General features: G+C 36.6%; 1 protein-coding gene across 1 annotated transcript; it reads left to right on the forward strand.

Moving 5' to 3' along the window:
• The first annotated feature begins 1,100 nt into the window (after positions 1–1,100).
• Positions 1,101–17,912, forward strand: CHRNA5 (cholinergic receptor nicotinic alpha 5 subunit). The gene is made up of 6 exons (XM_072870061.1): positions 1,101–1,271; positions 11,139–11,290; positions 12,146–12,190; positions 13,615–13,724; positions 14,711–15,542; positions 17,646–17,912. The coding sequence occupies exons 1-6, from the start codon at positions 1,154–1,156 to the stop codon at positions 17,805–17,807; spliced, it is 1,419 nt and encodes a 472-aa protein (XP_072726162.1). The 5' UTR covers positions 1,101–1,153; the 3' UTR covers positions 17,808–17,912.
• The last annotated feature ends 1,892 nt before the right edge of the window (positions 17,913–19,804 follow it).

Here is a 19,804-nt window from a genome sequence, read left to right on the forward strand (position 1 = left end):
AAAGAGTATCTTAAATGTAAGAAATACATTAATGCCAGCTGCTTCTGTTTTCCATGGCAGTGTGTACACTGTGCATTGTCATTAGGATGATTTAGGAAAAATCACTAATTACATTTCACTATTGGTGCATTTAAAGTTGTCTTTTGTAACAGCTTTTTATTTACTAATATAGAAAAAAATGGGTTTTTGTACAGAGTATTCATTATATATGTTATATATCTATAATACACATAAAGATGGGAATATCCTAGGTCTTTTCAGCTTGCACCAGTTTATTTTTGATTAAAAGTTCCAAAACATTCCAATTTAGAAACTTAAAAAAACCCTACTGAATGTTTCATATGGAATGAAAGTTAAAAATGAGTTTGTTTAATATTTTCCTTTTCACTAAAAATCCCTTAAACTTATCCCCTCCCAAAAACATGGTTTAAAAGAAACAAATGTTGACGCAGGCGGCTTTACCATTGTTATTTAAGGTTTACGTTGCAGCTGCTGCTGCCGCGTTTCAGTGAGGCACGGCAGGTCGGCTCGAGAGGCAGAAGCAGCGACCCCAGCTCACCACCTACCTAGTCAGCACCTGCGCCTCTGAAGGAGCCTTTTCTTAACTCTGGAAGCGACGGGACGGTGCACGAGGGGTGCCTTTGGGTACAGTGCTCAGTGGGATCGCTACAGCTTGCCCTCCGAGGTACCTGCTAGTGAGCTCCTTCCCGTAGCACCTGCCTCCCTCACAGGGAACTTCTCCTGACAGACTGAGGGGGAGGCGATGGCCGTTACCCGCCCGAAGCAGGGCCGCTGAGGCACGCAGCCAGCGGTCAGCGGCAGGATTGGCAGGATTGGCAGGATTGTCCGGCTAGCCCCGCACGTCTCCCACACAGCGCGGGGCCAGGAGTCGGTACCTCTGGGCCATCTCCGGGACTGGCCGCTGGGAAAAACGACCTGGGACGATGCCTTACTGAGGCGCCCGCCGCCCGCCCCCCCCCAACGCGCCAGCCGTTCTAACCGTTCCCGCCGCGCGCGCTCCTCTCCCGCCCCTCGCGCCCCCTCATGGCTTCCCGGCGGGGCGTGGCCAGCGCCGCCCGTTAGGAGCAGCGCCCCGTCGCTGCGCCCCATCCTCACCGCGGGGCTCTGAGGCAGCGGGGGCTGTGCCCCAGCCATGGCCGAGCTCGGAGCCTGGCTGCGCTGCGGCCGCCCCCTGCTCCTCCTCACCTGCCTCTTCGCGCCCTTTCTCGGCCAGCCCGGCGCCGGCCCCGCCGCCCGCGCCCCTTATGCGGGTAAGGCGCCGCGGGGCGGCCCCGTGTGGGCGAGGGCCAGCGCGGCGCCCTCCTGGGGCCGTTGGGGAGGGGTGGGTGGCAGGCAGGCAGGCAGGCGCGTCAGCGAGAAGCTGGGAGGGTGTCGGAGTGGAGGGCAGGGTCAGCTGGGAGTTACGAGCCCTCTTGAACCCCGGCTTTCGTGGAAACCTGCCGTTGTGCGGGGCTAGCTTGCCGCGAGGGATAGGGGGACGTTGTACCGGAGCCCGGCGGTCTGCCGGGCCGCCGCTGCCTCCCCTGGCTATTCCGGTCCTCCGTCTGCAGCCCCGTTCCGGCGGGCAGCTGGGAGTGGCGGGAGCGCGGGCAGGAGAGCGCGTTTCGCGTGGAAAAATGAGGCGGGTTTTTGCGTGTGGGGGGAAATGCTGCCGGGGTTGAGACGGCCACGCATCACGCTTCGTTTTCCACGCCATCAACTTTTGCCAAGACGAGGCTAAACTAAGGCTGATTTCAAGGTTAAGTGGGGTTCTGGCGGTCGCTGAGGAGTGCTGAGGTAGGGATTGCTGGACTTCGGCTAGTTTTTAAAAAAATGAATGTGACCTACAGAGACCGTGGTCAAACGGGCTCACCGGAGCTGCCCCTTTCACAGAAGAGGGGAAAAACGCCTTTGCCAAACTACGACTTTTCAGGTGCACGTCAGTCTTGACTACCACACATTTCATTATGCAGTTGTTAAGGCTTTTAAAATGAATATATAACGCTTTGAAGTGTCATAGCTTTCAATTTTTGCTCCGTTCACTTACTCAGATGAGGTACAATGTTAGATTTGTGGTGAATGTGCTTTGCATTTGCAGCTGGTATGGAGGTAAACTTACAGAATGTATTCTAATAATTGCAATATCGCATACGGATCTGGCTGCACATAAAAATGTCCCTCTTAAGAATTTATAAGAAAATTATTTCTAGTTTGGTTATGCATTATTTCTTTGACTTCAAAAGAGTCAGTCTCATAATTCAATCAGGATGTAACTTTCAGAGTTGAAGGATGTAAAATAGCATCTGAAGCTAAAGTGTTTATAAAATTACAGAAAGATTAAAAGAGCAAAATCAATGCTCTTTCAAAGAATCATTTAGAAATAGTTATTTCAAAACATTGCTTTTACATAATTTGTGGATACATTGCTAAGAGTTTTGCAAAACATCTTGGAAGTCATAACTGCAATATTTACAAGCAGAAAGGAAATTAATGAAAAATAAAATTGACTTTTTTTAATACTAGCTCAAAATTGAAAAAATGGTCGTAAGTATGTTTTAAGGAAAGTAAATTGTATTGACGTCTTGGTTTTAATTGAACATACAAAAACTCAGTCTGTTATTGCTAAATGTGATTTAAAAGACTATTCTTGGTCTCGGTATTTGGAAAAGCAGTGTTTTTCTTCATGGCCGAAGATATTACTATGTGAAATTATTATGTTATATTATATAGTATATATGACTATGGAATTACTTGCAGTCAGGTTAAGCCAAATTTTGCCTTTTGGCGCAGTTTTGACTTAATTGATAACTGATCATGTATAGCAAGGATAAAATTTTGTTTTCACAATTTGTTTTCTCTAAAATAAAATTAAATTTACTATTAAGAAGATGAAAAACATAGCTACCTATTATTAAAATATAGGGCACATGGAAATGACAACCTAAATCAGTGTATCATGTACATACAGTTAGAAGTATTTTAGAGGTATTGCTTTGCATGTGGTACAGTAGTCATTTTAATGAGTAGAAGTGAATTATGGATGTGACTTTGTTTTTATGATACTTTAAGAGTGCTTGAAAATGAATTTGGTGTTTCCTTTAGTTAGTAGTCTGGAGGTGAACTAACCCTTTATCCTGGATAACTCTGATTTGACAAGACAAAATACATGCTGATGTAAAATACAATCAAATTATAAGTTTTGTTCCTTGCTCTGAATATTAAACTAACAGGTGAGACTTAAATGCACAAACTGAGTCGATATTAACAACCACCTATAGCACTGCTGTGCCATGCTGCAGACCTGTGATAGAGTTTCCTTGGGGTGTTCATACGCCCAAATGTTTTCCACTCAGTTTAACAGATCGGATCCTTCTCCCTGCCCAACAGGAAGCTGCAAACCTTCCTGCTTGCATGGGTTTCTTGTGATTTTTCTCTTAAAATATTGTGTGCTTTCTTTAGAGATTCTTAGGAAGAAAAATGTGAGCATTGATTTGTGAAGAAATGTCTGTGTTGATTTGCAGAAGGAACTGCAGAACTTGTAGTACTTGCATAGTTTCCCACTTTTCAGAATGGTAAAACCTGATTTTTGTATGATAGTATATGTTCTGAAAACTACTACTCTGCGTCTGGTTTTGAGCAGAGTATCTGATTTCTGTGAGCTGTAGGATTGTATGTTCCAGTGTATCCAAGGCTGAAATTGAGCTGCAGGAGCAAAATGCTACTGTGGCAGAAGGTAACACCTGGTGCGCAACTTCTGCAGCACCCAAGGCTGCACTGACAATTTGTGAGAAGCTCAAGGCCTGTGTCTTATTTGCATAAAGGTCTTATTTACATAAATTGTGGATTTGTGTTTACTTCCATGATGCATACCCCCTAAATCTATATGAATAAATGGTTCTACTTTTAAGATTCTACATACTCGTTCTTCCTTTTACTCCTTGCACTATCTGCACTTGTATACACGCTTTTTGCTGCTTGCATTCAGCATTCCTCAGTGCTGTCTTCACAGTCCATCTTCAGTCCTTACTGACAGGTCAACAGTCAGTGCAAATGATGCAATGGTTAGAAATGGTATAAAGAGAGATGACAAAATCCTGGATCTGTTACAGAAAAAGGCCCCCTGGCTTAAGAGTGACCAGAATTTTTACCCTGAGGCAGCCTTTTCATGTGCCCTAGCTGTTGGGCAGGGAGACAGATCACAGTTCTTCTGTCTGCTGAAAGCTGAGTGGAGAATATTAGTGTCAATGAACTCACAAGGAAATTCTGTGCCACGCCACAGACCTGTAACTTTAGCACTGTAGGTGGCTGTTAATCAGAAGACTACTGCTGGCAATAGCTTCACTACAGAGTTCAGGAAGCCGTTTGGCGTATTGTGTGTATTTACCATAGAATCCATAGCACAGGTATTCAGAAAGGAATAGTTTGTGCTCCATTTAGCTCTTAATATAAAGACTGTCCGTCAATCTGTAGATGATCATATCTATTTCTTGTAGTTACAAACTATACAGCAGTATATTATGCTGCTACTAATCAAACTTGTAAATGCATTCATTAATATGAGTTGTAATTATCCCTTGATGCTATTGGGGGATAGTTGAATTCTACTTTCCAATTATCAAGGGGGAAACTTTAATCTTTTAAATTTGAGTTGAATGTAAGAAACATCTTCCGTGCTTTCGATGTGCAGCTCTTGTACCTCTGTTCATATTGGTAAACAATATTGCAGTTCAAAATCCTTGATAGTTTCATGTCCACAATATGTAATTTTATTTTGCTACTGGTTGGCAGGAGATTGATGTGCTAGGTAAGAGAGAAGGCAGAAATCCTCCCAATAACTTGAAAGTCCCAGAGTAAACGGAAAATCATAAAAGTTCCTGCAGCAGCTAGCAGCTGCCAGGCATGTATTAATATACAGGGATAGAAATACAAGGCTGTCACTTCTGTACTGTCAACCTTTGAAATCGCAAGACAACCTCTGAACAAAAGAAAGCAAAACAGATTTGCAAAAAAACCACCAACAAGAAACGGTCAAGAATAGCCACCTTTCCCATGCTTGTAGGGGTAGTGATGGGCTTTGGCTTTATTTTTTAAACAGGGGAGAAAAAGTTACTTGTAGGAAGTACAGAATGTAATAGCTGGCTTTTCTGACTTTCGTTCAGTAAATTGAATAGAGTTAGTAATCCTGCTTTGACTTACAGACGTTCTAGTAAAGATGATTTTGATCTTTCTAAATGCTTACTGTTAACAGTTAGTGATTGGATTCTTGGCAATTCCTAAAGCATAGAAGGAAAAGTAGGCAAAATGATTGAAGACCATACAGAAAGTATGACTCATGATCCTTTTAAAGGGAGGGGGGAATCAGTACAGAAAGAAAACTTCGATTTTATATGTCATTTAATATATCACATATCTTTTCTGCTTAATGAAGTAGTGGTGGGAGATTCTTAAAAATGTAAAGGGAGGCTTAGGCAGAGAGAGATCTGTGTAGTTAATATTGAACATGATCTTGTTCTACTTTTGCCTGTCTGCTGCAATATATATATGCCTTGCAGTTAGAATTGTTATCAGCTACCAAAATATTGTGATGTGAGTAGATTTGTTTGGGTAAACTTAAAGGAGGAAAAGCACTGATGCTCACTAGAATAAGTTAGTTTGTAGGAAAGATGGATAACTTTTTTTTTCTTTCAAAATGACCACTGAACAATTTTTAGAGTGAGATTTAAACAGTTACCATTGTGCTTCTAGACTTCATAGTGCTTCCTTTGTTATAAATTATGTAAAATTTATTACTTAAAAAAAATCACAGTATTATCTTCATAAAAAATAGTAGGGTACCGAAGGCAGGTGTACTGTATATATTCATTCACCTTCCTGGTTTGTAGGCAAACTAGTAGTATTGTACTTTGTAGTAGTTAGATTTGTGGGTAACAGTCTATATGTTATGATAGCACACCATTAAAGAATGTAATGTTAACTACAAAGTATGGATATTTTGCCATGTTTATTGTCCTTAGTAGTGGTGTTTTTCGTTATAGTGGTATATGATTATAAATCTGCATTAGTAATATGTATTACTTCTGAATCTACATCTTGACATTAGGCTTCTAAAAAGTGACACTTCCCTTCTCCCATGGACCTCTTTTGAAAATGCACCAAGTAGCAATCCAAAGAAAACCTGAAATCGTTAACACCCAATTATATCAATTAGGAAATGCTTTGAACTACATTGTTTAAAGTATAAGGACCAGTGTTATACCTGCAATCCCAATGTGGTTCTTAGACACTTTATCTAAGGAAGTGCTGAGGAATATAGAGTTCAAAAAAAGTTTATTCTTTGGAGAAACATGGACTGTGATGTTCTCTTGTTTAAAAACAAACAAAAATTTATGAAAAGGTATGAGGTATAGCTGTAACTAAATATTTTGCCAGTAATTCTTATAAAAAGAATACTGCTGCTAAATCATATTAAGATGCTGAGAAATTTCATCCCATAATGATACAGTAACAAACAATGTAAAAAGACAGACTTTACAAAATAATAACATTTTTTAATTTATCTGAAGCATTTAAAAAGTCTGCCATTAGCAGCACTAGTGAAATTTTGACTTGAGAATGTTAACAAAATGTATAGGCATGTATATGTTTTGTCATGCTATTCATGCATCCGAGACCCATGTAATGCTTCCTCTTCTTTTCTAAATAGCTCTTCCAAAGTACTTTATTAAAGAAGTTTGTTAAATGTTTAGGGGGGGAATGGTAGGACTGAATTTTTAAATACAATTGTGTCTGAGGTCAAGTGTTTAATTAGAATTTCTACTTACCATTTTGTCAAAAGTGTGCTCTAACTACTTCACAGTTTAAAAAAATTGAATCGTTAGTCTGCTTTGTGCATAAATGTTTGTCTTCTTTTTGCAGAATTCAAATTTTGGCCATCCAGCATTTTCTCATGTGGTTTAGTTTTTTTTTGCTGAACATGGAATCACACTGAGAGGGAGTGAGCATAGAAGAGTTTCAGGTGTAAATTATAAAGTAAACATTGTTATTGGGATTTATCACTGAACAATCTAGAGAGCCTACCTTTGATTTAGACTGCAGAAGTTACCTGACCTCAACAAAAACAAATCTGCACAAATACAGGCATGCTTAGCATTGCCCTTCAAATCTTGTAAGTTTTTTTAGTACAGTGAGCTAGTAGCAGGGGTGAGTGCTTCCATAATCTCTTACCATCTGATTTAGTATGAGACTTGTACTCTAGGTTGTTTATTTGCTAATCTTGCTAGTTGTAGGTTTTAACCTCTTTTTGCTTTTCTCCAACCAGCATAGCCAGTCTGCTACCTCAAGCCACTAAATGTATTTTACCTCTTTTCCTCTCTTCTGTAACTTTTTTCTGCTTGCCACCAGCTCTTCACATTTTTTCTTATTGGTGTTAACACCAATAAGTAACTAAGAATTACACCCTTTATTATAATCTTAAAAGCATACAGACACACAGAAAAGAGAAATGAAACACATGCAGTCTGTGTAACAAGTGAGCTGTGTGACCCTATTAAATAAAATATGGAAAGGTAGGGGTGGTTATTTATTTTATTTTTGCTGACTCTTAATATATTGTTACCATCTCCAGCTTCCTCGTGGAGTTCTCCTTTGCATAAGCTGCCTTTTATAGACCAGGATGCACCAGCTTATTAATAAACAGAATAAACTGGAAATATGAAAAAGTGTGGATATTTCTGTGATAGAAAAAAAAAAGAAAAAAAATAGTTAAACTATATTGTTAATAAATATGGTCATCTTAATAAATCAGTGAGTATACTGTAGGTCTGAGCATAAAATGCTTGAAAAAAATTCTGTAAGTATATAAAAGTGATAAAGGAACACGTCCCTATTTAGTATAGCAGAGAAGATACTGTGTTTTAAGAGAAGCTTAATCTGGAAACAGCATGTACCCTGAAGATGCTGTATTGCTGTACAGGAGGTCATCTTACAGGAACACAGAAATGGTGAAAGTGCAACTTTGCCTCTGCATTGCTTCAAGGTCAATTAATGGAGAGAGCATACCCAGCTGCATAGTCATTCTCAAATTGTACAAAAAATTCAGTTGAGAGTTGTAACTGTAAAAGGGAAATGTAATTAATGCTAATACAAAAATCAAGTATTTATGAAACATTAGGCTGAAATATACACAAAACCATTCATAATTCAGGAAATAAGGATATAGAAATAGAGAAATTAAGTTGTGTCTTCAGGAAGCATTCTTTTGGATGTCTGTAAAAAGCAGGACTTGGCAAATCTGTGTACAGTTACAAATAAGAAAAATTTCTTGGCTAATGAGGATACACTAAACCTAAGGTATCAATAAAAAAAAAATATTTTAACTTAATAGCTGTGAAGGTAACTTGTGTGTGTGTAACATTCTGTTGCTGGATCCTTTTTGGCAGCAATTCTTATGTCCTGTGTGTTTTCATGTATCCACCTGAGGTATGCTCAGTGGTACAACACAAGTTGCCCATCAGTTCTTTGCTATTACATAACCCACATGTCAATAACCTTGAAACGGAAAGATATTAAATTGTAGAGCATGTATAAATAATACATCTTGAAGAACAGTAGGTTGCTAAGTGTTTGCGAATGAATGAAATACAATTGTAAACAGATAGATTTGTATCTTGAAACAGAAGGGTGAACTGTCTTAAAACCCAAATGCTGATTTGGCCTGCAACAAGAACCATACAGCAGCATGTTAGCGTATGGTAAGATTTGGAGGGAAAAGGAGTCCTACTGCTCCCACTTTGCTGATCCTATTGCTTAAGCTACATTCTGCTTTTGCTCCTACTATAAAATTTCAGAGAAAATCCAGTTAGTATTCATAATTATAGTTCTACTGGACTGCCCCAAACCTGCAGTGCAGAAGGCAGGGAATTCTCTTGTGGTTGGGCTCTGCAATGCTTTGGGTGTTTTGTCCGAAGGATCTGTAAATGTGGCCTTTTGCAGCACAGCAGAAAGCCACTGCTGTCACGAGAGCACTTTGGTGAATGGGAGGAAACTTAAAAACTTATGTTGCGTGTCTTATTTGTCTAGGCTGCAGTGGTTGCAGTCGCATAGAACTAGCTTAGGTCCATCTAAGTGGCTTAAATGGTGTTAGCCAAGTCTCTGCAACAAATGCAAGCCATCAAACTGTTGATCAAATTCTAAGGTAGATTTTGCAAGTTGTGTTGAAATGAGAACCGATACCCTATGCAAGTATGATGCTACCTGACATAACTGACAATTTAGTAATCCTAGGCCATTCTAAAATTTTAGTCCTCTTCAATGTCTAATAATCTCTGATTTACCGAATGTTGATAGTAATGAACTTCAAAGAGAAATTGTTTGTACTGCCTTTAATTGATGCTTTTGTTTCCTTTACCTTCTCTTATGGGAAAGGTTAAATACCATCAGTGGTTTTTTTGCATGTGTCATTCACTACCTTATCTACTTCTGTTACGTTCACTAAACTCACCTCCTCTCCAAACAAAATAATGTTAATCTTTTAAATCTCTCCTTGTATGGATGACTGTCTGTGGTTTTAATCTGTTTATGACATTCTCTGGTGCTTTTCTGTTTCTGATATATCTTTTTTTAGATGGATGCTCTTACTGAGCCCATCATTTCTAGAGAGGTCATGCCATACATTTATGTAATGGTATAATATTTTAAATCTGCATTAAAAAGAGATGGTTGTGAACATCTTTCTTTGGTTTACTCTGTCCCTTAAACTGACTATAATAATTGTTAGGTCTTTTTTCGGCAGTAGTTTCAGTCAGTTTGTCTCATCAGTGAGTAGTAAAAATCTTTGTCTAGAGCATACGTTCATGACTTCTGGTGGTTGCTCTGACTTCTGTCTGGGAATTGGAGACCCTTTTGGAGCCATTCCCTTCAAAGTGATGTGTGTAGCCTGTGCTGCTTCTTGAGGCGGTGGCCTTCTTCAGGTCTTTCATACTGCCTTTGAAAGCTGTTCTTACTTGAGTTACTTAGCTAGACACCGATCTTGCCTTTTTTCCTACCCTCTCTCTGTATCTTCCCCATGTTTGTCCTTCTGTTGTTATTTAGGGTATATAATTTTTTTGCATGGGTTCTCATAATGGACAACCTTAAACTTTGCCTTTTTTTGAGTAGCAGGGTTTCTACTGATACACTTCAGTGAGACCACATTGGTAAAAAACTCATTTTTTGTGGATTCCCAAAGATAAAGGACAGTGATTGCTTGATGAGGTGCTTTAGGAAAACTTGCATATCTCTTTTAAGGTTCGGGCTGCTCTCTGCCTGCAGTTTCTGCATCTACAGTACTTTTTTTTTTCTAAAGCTCTGCCATGTATTCCATTCTCTCAGGAGACAAAAGAAGACATATATTTTCCATTTCTTTGTAAGCTATACAAAGATTTTTGGCTGTTCCAGGTCATCAGTCAGTCTCTAGGCATTGAAATGATGCCTTGAGAACTATAAAAAAAACCTGAATGTATACTATTACTTAACTAGAAAGGTGCCTTCCAGTCAATATAACATTAGAATAAGTAGAGGGTAGACTGGTAAATAGATTGGCACATGTGTTTAAGATACAAAACAGTATGGGGAAAAAGTGCTCTACAAATACCGCAAAGTTTCTACATCATAGATGTGATCAAACGTTAGAGGAAATAATGTATAAAACATGAGGAGACTGATGTTTCAAACGGGAGCACAAGTTATGCAATATACTGGAAACCTGTATGGTGCAGATGTAGGTTTTTAAAAAGTACCACCTTGTTCTAGAATGATAGAACTTCAGTCCCTCATAGATAAGTTTTCAGTTTTAGAGGGGTTCCATAATTGCATGGCACCAGGTAAATGATGGAAGTGTATTTTGCCTTTATTATTACTAAAATTATCTTAATATTCTTGAGTCATAGATTTTAAAAATGTGATAGTGGTATGGAGATGCAAATAAAACCAGGTAATTTTATAAAATTCTTCTTCCAAGACCTTCGCCATGCTTCCAGAGAAAAGGGGATAAGATGAGAAATTTAACTCTGCATAAACATAGCTGTAGCTCTTTGGACACAGGAATGCAGATGTACACTGTTCATTTAAATCCATGTTAATAAATTACTTTTTTTATTTAGGTATATCTGAACCTTCTTTTATTGCTAAAAGTGAAGATCGTTTGTTTAAACATTTATTTGAAGACTATCAAAGATGGGTTCGTCCCGTGGAACGTTTGAATGACACAATAAAAATCAAGTTTGGCCTTGCAATCTCTCAGCTAGTAGATGTGGTATGTATAGTAAATAAGTTTTGGTTTTTTTCCCCTGATTTTTAAAATTCTGGAACATAATGTCATATGAAATAATTGTCCATATTTTAGCTTAAACACCATAGATTAAACCTCTAAAATTATTATAACTGTAATAAAAAATGCATTGTAGATGGGGGCATGAAGAAGTGGTTGCAAAGAGGTTGAGAAGACAAATGGCTCTTACGTTTAGTGGCGTTTTCAGCAAAAAAAAAAAGTGAAATTCTTAATCCTAGAGAATTGTGTTTTAATTTTATTCAATGGGAAAACCCACGTATTTTTAAACTTTATCACTCTCATTTCTGTAAAATTCAGGAACACTTGCAAATACTGCTCTTCCCTGCCCCAGCCCAAGCAGCAAAAAACCGCTCTAAGCCTTCAAATATGTCACTTCCGTAGTAATGAAGATTATCTCTTGGCATTACCTGTGATGTAAAAGATATCAACCAGATTTTTTTTTCCCCCTGATACTTATTCACTTCAGAATATTCTTTTCAAATTGAATTCGCTCTTTATAGCTATAAGAGGAGTTTTTCTTCTGCATGTTGGCTGTTCCTTTATGTTTCCATAGAAAAACAGTAAGGCTGCATAAAATACAGTCAAATAAAAAAATGGAAGGGAGGAAAGAGACACAGAAGGGGAAAAATATCACTTTTAACAGTTAAATAATCAAAGGTAATAATTGTATGTTTAAAAAGTTCTCATATAAACATACTTATCAGTGACTGGAATGCTTTTAGAAGTGTATTTTGTATTTTAAATTGCAGACTCTGTGAACTAGAAGTTATGAATGTACTGTGTAGATTTTTTTTCATAAAATATGCTTTATATTTATAGGATGAGAAAAATCAATTGATGACAACAAATGTCTGGTTGAAACAGGTATGTAAAATATCAATGACAAACTCTGAAGCTTCGTAACTGCAAGTCAAAAGTTGGAAGAAACTTTTCTAATTAATTGTATATTAAAAAAAACTTAGTTGTTGCATGAATTTTTATTTTACATAATATCTTTTAAAAATGCCCCTGGAGATGCTTTAAAGGATTAATTGTTATAAAACTCTTAAAAAACCAAAAACAAACAAAAAAAGGTAAATTTTTTAAATTCACCTAATTAAAAGAAATCCCATATGGCATTACACAGCCATTTAATATACCACGGTGCGTGTATCCAACCATAAAAGTTACTACTTCAGTACATAAGTTTTCTTTCAAAAACTATATTAAGAAAAGTCTGGGTTTGTGTAGTCTTTTGTATAATAGTTTTAAGATCTTTCTCTTGTGAGGTATTTGAGATTATTGGATAAATGTCACTGATGAATTTCAGTTTCATGTATATGCGTGCTATAAAGACCTACTTTTTCCTCTTAAGAATATTTGTTTAGGGGCAGGAAAAAGCCTCAAGCTTTATAATAATCAGAGTCCAATGCTAAACTTAATGGCTACTATTAACTTGGGAAATGCTGCTCACAAATCATTCTTGATTTACTTAGAAGAATGTTTGCAGACCCTGATTATACTTACTAGCTTACTAAATTTTTTCTGGGGGGGCAAATTCCTTTGGTTTTTTTCCTGTTGCTTCCCATTCCTTTCTTTTCCAGTAACTGTAATTTCAGGCAAAGTTTTTCTTTTCAAGAAAACTTTGAGACTACTCAGCAAGTATGAGGTGGCAATGTGTTGATCATAACACTTTGTGCCATCCTAATAGTTTCTGCAGAACTTGTTGCAGTTGAACCAGTTCAAATAAAACAAGAACTGATCTGAATATGCATTTAAAATTCTATGTGATGGTGAATTCTTAGAAACTTGAATTTTTTCTTCTTGAGCTTTTAGTTCAAGTACAAAATTAACAAAGTAGTACTATGCTTTTAATGGTGCTATTTTTAGTGTTGCTGGTAGAAATAGGGAAGACTATCTTGTGAGAGTTGCAGCATGATTTTCTTTTTTTTTGGTGATGAAAATGTTTAAATTGCTTCTGATCAGCTTCCAAAGTCATTGATACTTATTCAGAACAAGCTTTTTTCAAATTTAATTGTCTATACGTTATAATAGCTCTTACTTATGTATACATGCTCTGAAAAAGGATTTCTGTACAGAAATACTGTCAAGTGGCTCTTACGACAGCAAACAAATACTGGATGAGGTAAATAGATGTCTGTTCAGCAAAGTCACTGTTGTATGAAAATTTTAGATGCCAGTTTGATTTTTTTTTTTTTATATTGCATTTTTATCTATTTTCATCCAGTCTTGCCCTGCTTAAATCAACTTCACAATAATAATGTTTTTTACATCTCGCATGTCCACAGGAATGGATAGATGTAAAATTAAGGTGGAATCCTGAAGACTATGCTGGAATAACATCTATTCGTGTCCCATCAGATTCTATTTGGATTCCAGATATTGTGTTGTATGACAAGTAAGATTTTAATCTTTTCATATAAAATAGATTTACTTTCTAACTTTACTGTCCAAGCTGCTTTTAGGAGGCTCATTGGATAGGTATGTGTGTATATTTAGTAGAGCTAAGAACATGTGGAAGAATTTGCTGCTGAATGCAAATGGATTTTGTTGCCATGTTAAATGCTTAAATGTTTTGCTTTGCTTCTGTATGGAATTTCTAGTCTCTTTGAAAAGTTTATTTCCACTTCTTTGTGTAAACTCTTTTATTAATTAGAAAACAATGTCTTGCACAGTGCTGTGTACAATCTAATATTGTAGAGTGATGGGAGGGAAGCAACTAATTCATGCTGTTGTAAGTTATATTCAGCATGGATTTAAAATGAAGTACACTCAACTGTAAGGGGTTTTTGTTGTTGTTGTTGTTTGGGGTTTTTTGAGAATTAACAGATCTCAGAAGCAATAACTTTTGAATTAACCTTTCTGCTCAACTCAGGTGCATATACAATGCTTTTACATTTCCTGACTTGTTGAGTCAGGAAAAAAGGCTGTTGCAGTGATTCTAAATTCAAGTTTGGAGGTGGCACACAAGTATTATTTTACCTGTTTTGTGACTTTTTTTCTTCAATAATTATGATTTGGCCAAACTGAAAAGTATTTATGCTGTATTACCAACAGAAACACTAGAGTTTGGTCATGCTGTTAAAGGTCAGGATTTTTACAATCCTTTCGTAAGTCCTTGGGACCACAAAAAGTTGCACAGATATTTTCATGACTTGAAAATATTCTTCACTCTTCCAAAGCTGTTTACCTGTGTGAGATTCAGATTAAAAAAAAAAAAAAAGAGTTGACTATGAACACAATACAAAATTTTGGTTATGAAGAAGGAAAAGGGATAAACAGCTGAAATGACAACAAAAACCGTATTTTCTTATTTAAAAAACACACACCCACGCCCCCCCCACACCCATTGTAATTGCATGCATATATCTCTTCTCTTTTCAGTGCAGATGGACGTTTTGAGGGGACATCTACAAAAACCGTGGTAAAATATGATGGCACCATTGCTTGGACTCCACCAGCAAACTACAAAAGTTCTTGTACTATTGATGTAACCTTCTTCCCCTTTGACCTCCAAAATTGCTCTATGAAATTTGGTTCTTGGACTTATGATGGCTCACAGGTTGATATAATTCTTGAAGATTATGATGTTGACAAAAGAGACTTTTTTGATAATGGAGAATGGGAAATAGTGACTGCAACAGGGAGCAAAGGAAATAGGACTGATGGATGCTGCTGGTATCCTTTTGTTACATATTCATTTATAATTAGACGTTTGCCACTTTTTTACACGTTGTTTCTCATTATTCCTTGTATTGGGCTTTCATTTCTAACTGTCCTTGTCTTCTATCTTCCTTCAAATGAAGGTGAAAAAATTTCACTTTGCACTTCAGTACTGGTATCTTTGACTGTTTTTCTTCTTGTTATTGAAGAGATTATTCCATCATCTTCTAAAGTTATCCCACTTATAGGAGAGTACTTGGTGTTTACTATGATATTTGTGACATTGTCCATTGTGATAACTGTCTTTGCTATCAATATTCATCACCGCTCTTCGTCTACACACAATACTATGGCACCTTGGGTTCGCAAGGTATTTCTTCACAAACTTCCCAAGCTGCTTTGCATGAGAAGTCATGTAGATAGATACTTTGCTCAGAAGGAGGAAACAAGAAATATGAATGGATCAGAATCATCTAGGAACACCTTGGAAGCAGCTCTAGATTCTATCCGATATATTACAAGACATGTTATGAAGGAGAATGAAGTTCGTGAGGTGGGTGTATTAGTCATATTACACTGATTTTGTAAAACTGGAAATTAGAAAACCAAGTAATGGTTTACTATGCAGTTGCATATTAAATATGTGTTATGGGATTTCCGGTTTTTGTACTTCACTGCAAGCTGTGTAATTATTTCCACTGGAAAGAAGTACAAGTATGGTACAGTACTGAGGATTCTTATAGATATTGGGCTGATACAATACAGTCCTTCGGTTCTTTAAAGTCTTTTGCTTTCTTCTAGAAGTAAGTTCATGTTGTTAATTACACATTTTCAGAGATACTTGTCTGTTACAAGAGCATGTACTGTAACTGTTCCCTACAGTGCTGCTGGATGATATTTTCATGATAAGAGAAGTAGGTATTTTTCATTTTAATGTTGTACCTGAAAGGCTATCTGAAAAATGCATTTGCCTTACATTTTCAGAATAAATATTGCTAAGCCTTATTTTGCAGCTTTCAGTTCCAAATAAAAACAATTTTTAATGCCCTAACTTATATTAGTTTAAATACAAGCTATAGCCATATGTTGGTCATTTTTTGCTGAGACCAAGCATGGACTAGATGACTTCTTGAGTGTTCTCTTCTAGCCTTATTATTATTTGTCTCTAAGTTATATCAAAAGATGTCAAAGGCTTTTTTTCAGTCTGTACATTTGCACTCTGAACTATCCTTAATGGATGTTTACACCATTCAGGTAAGAGCCTTATGAATCTGTTTTTCTTTCCATGCTTTTTAAACTAGCACCATTGGTACATCAGAGACTTAAATGCTGTTTTCAGGCTAGTGTAGAAATATAGAATTTCGTTGTGTGGTCTCATGATACTGCTATCTGTTTCTGATGGCAAGGCCTGACATTCTTTCAATTTATACAGAAATGATGGTCTTCAAAAGTTGCTGGTTGCTGAGAGCATGTTCTCACATACTAGCATAGGAGTAAGCTAATTCCTCTAATGTACCTTCTCAGGACTCAATTCTGACATTATCACAAGGGATCCAGCCTAGATTTTGAATAAATGTATCTACTGTACTGTTAAAACAGCATCTAATACCCCTGCATTGTATAAACAACACAAATAGAATGGTTTGCTATTAAATACATAATTTCCTGTAAATTAAGGGTTGGCTTTCTTTCTCTTACTGAACTTACTCTATTTGACTGTGAGTGACAAGAGAGGTGATAAGTGTTTTGTTTTTCAGGTGTAATGTTGTTGTGACTCTAAACCCCAAAAATTAATATACAGCTGACAGGGGATTAACTTGTATTTTATTATTTGGGGCCCAGAGAATGCAAGCTTTAATTGCAAAAGTTGTTAATAAAAACTACACAGCTAGTGCTGTGTAGGAATCAGTAGGCTTGGGAAATGTGGATAGCTCCAGTTCAAATCAAAGACAATTGTTTGGCAGGGTTTTAATTTGCTTGCACAATTATATCTGCTATACTTGCAAAACGGTGTATAGATATGAATAATCCTATCAAAAAGGAAAATAGTTGTGAAAGTACTGTGAGTATTCTCCCTGGTGTATAATTCTGTGCAGCAGTAACTTCACAGCTTTCAGATCTTGTATGTAACACAACAGCTGCTGTTTACTGTTAATTTTTTTTGTTTGTTTGGGTGGTTTGTTTTTGGTGTTGGGGTGGTGGTTTGTTCTTTCTTTGTTTGTTTGCTTTTGTTGGTGTGTGGTTTTTGTGGGTTTTTTGGTTTTGTTTGTTTGTTTTTACAACTTCTGCTTCTAGCTCCTGCCTGGGGATTCCACTTTGATGAGGCTGTGGCATGAATCCTAAATCCTGCAGTATGTTAGAAAATTGCATACCAATTTCAACTTTCTGTATTTAAGGATGTTCAGTGCTTGTCAGGGTCAGTTTCTGCATTAAAATCTAGTATTGGTCTAATATAGCTTACCAATCTTCATAGAGGGAAGTTTGTTCCTGTTCTAGCTCATAGTGTAATTATAAAAAGTTATTAAAGGGGGTTACCAAGTGGACCTGATTGGAAAAAAAAGTGTACTGTAAAGTGATTAAGAATTGCAGGGTTTGGTACTGTATTTTTACCTGTTCTCGCAAATACTGACCAACTCTTCTGCTCTTTGTTTTTTAGGTTGTTGAAGACTGGAAATTTATTGCTCAGGTGCTTGATCGAATGTTCTTATGGACTTTTCTTCTGGTTTCAATAATTGGATCACTTGTGTTATTTATTCCTGTTATTCATAAATGGGCAAGTATAATAGTACCTATGCATATAGGCAGTACAAATGCATAAAATATTTTTGGATCTGTCTCCTGCTAATATGGCTCTAAAGAGTTTTGCAGTAGCTCTATTTCCATGCACGTTCTTTGTAGGCATGTTTCTGATAGAGTAAAAAAAAAAAAAGCCCAAACCAGAAAATTATGTTTATATTACAGCATGGCATCCCTACGACACACGGAAGTCAATTTGCATATTGCCAGTCTACTAAGTTACTTCTAAATCAGGTCAGAATTAGAAGGACCTTCTCAAGCACTTGCATGTATGATATGTCAAAAAAAGCATACACTGACACCTACTGTGAACCAGAAGGACTGACATTTTTTAATGATGATCACTGTAGTCCAATTATTAAATTACTATATAAATTGTTATATTGAGTATTAAATATTTGCAGATATTTACACGGTAGAGTTGCTTATTTCAATTTACTATAGTATGCAAAGGATAATTTTTATCAGCTCTCTTGAATGTGTTGTAAAAGTATAAAGTTTCTACAGAGTAAATTTAAAATAATAATAAAAATACCACTTCCCGTATATTCAACATGTAAGTAAAAATAGCGATTTGGCTATGTTTTGCCTCTATAAATTTTCAGTGGAATTTCCTGCTAAATTTAAAACCTTGTTACTTCTATCATACTAACATGAACATTTAATACAGTAAGCCTTAAAATGCCTACAGGATACATGTATATCAATATCTCTCTATCAGCTATGGAAAGGAAGGCAAAGACAATTAAATGAGTTCCCAAGTTGCACAAGTATCCTAATGGACCGGAACATTCAGATTTCTTTATTCTTGATGAAGAATTTGATGCAGTATGTTAGTTGCAAACATCTTAATCATTTCCTGCCTTATGCATTTCTCAGAATTAAGTTTTTAAGCACAAGTAGAAGGAATTTGGGGAATACCGTTCTGAAGGAAATGGGTTGAAAATTATTATGCTGTGTAACCAAATACAGATTATTAAGTTTTCACATATTTGTTAAACTGAACTTAGAAAGCTACCTTTAATAGGTTCTCTCACTTACAGAACCATATGTAATGCTAAGCAGCGAGGACTTACAGCTTTCCGTACTTTCTTTTTTCTAAGAGTGTTGAAAACTAACTTGCAGCTTTTAAATTATTCCATTAAAATATATTATTTAAATACTGATTTTAAATTCTTTACATTCATTCCAATGCCACCTTTCTTAAAAGCTTTATTTCTGGAAGAGACTCTAAAATAGATGGGGGGTTTCCTACACCAAAGTTTTGTCGGTGTACTTCATAATATAGTTGTATCCTGCAGGGCTAATACAGTAATGCCAAGCTAGAGCAAGTCTTGGGAATTTTTTATTTGCTTAAATTACTACATTAATAATAACATGTTTAGGTGAGAAGTTTAATGTAAATTGTGGTATCTTTGATAATGTAAGTTTTCTGTAGTGGTTATGAATTTGGAAAACTGATACATATTCCCTCCCCAGCTCCTTTAGAATAGCACTGTTTGGCACTGTGCTGATTATAATACTGATTGTTTATGTCATAACTTATATACAATTGAATATTTATTTCAGATTGTTTTCACCTGTAGGACATTCTTGGTTTTGTGCAGCTCTTTAAGGCTCACAGCCAGGGAAATGATGCCAGGCAAGCCTTTTTTTTTTTTTAATACAAATTTATAAATAATTCTGATTGTAAATGGAGTCACTCTTCCTTTTCAGTTATACAATTACATCTGGCATTGGATATCCATATTTCCTCTATTCCCATCATAATTAATTTTAAAGGCGAATTTGCAAAGATTATCTGATTTAATGCATTAATATAATAATTTTAACTTTCTCAATGTTACTAAGATTAAACAATGCATCAGTGACTTTCTCTGTGTGGAAGTTGGAGAAATACTTTAGATATCTTATTTCCTCTTCAAATGCAAAATTTTTTTTTATAGTCCTCCTTGGGTTTGAATTACTGAAGTTTACTCTTACCTGAACAGAAAGCAAAGTAAGTAAAACTATAGGTTA

This window comes from Ciconia boyciana, chromosome 8 (assembly GCF_034638445.1).
Source record: "Ciconia boyciana chromosome 8, ASM3463844v1, whole genome shotgun sequence".
NCBI classification, from domain to species: Eukaryota; Metazoa; Chordata; class Aves; order Ciconiiformes; family Ciconiidae; genus Ciconia; species Ciconia boyciana.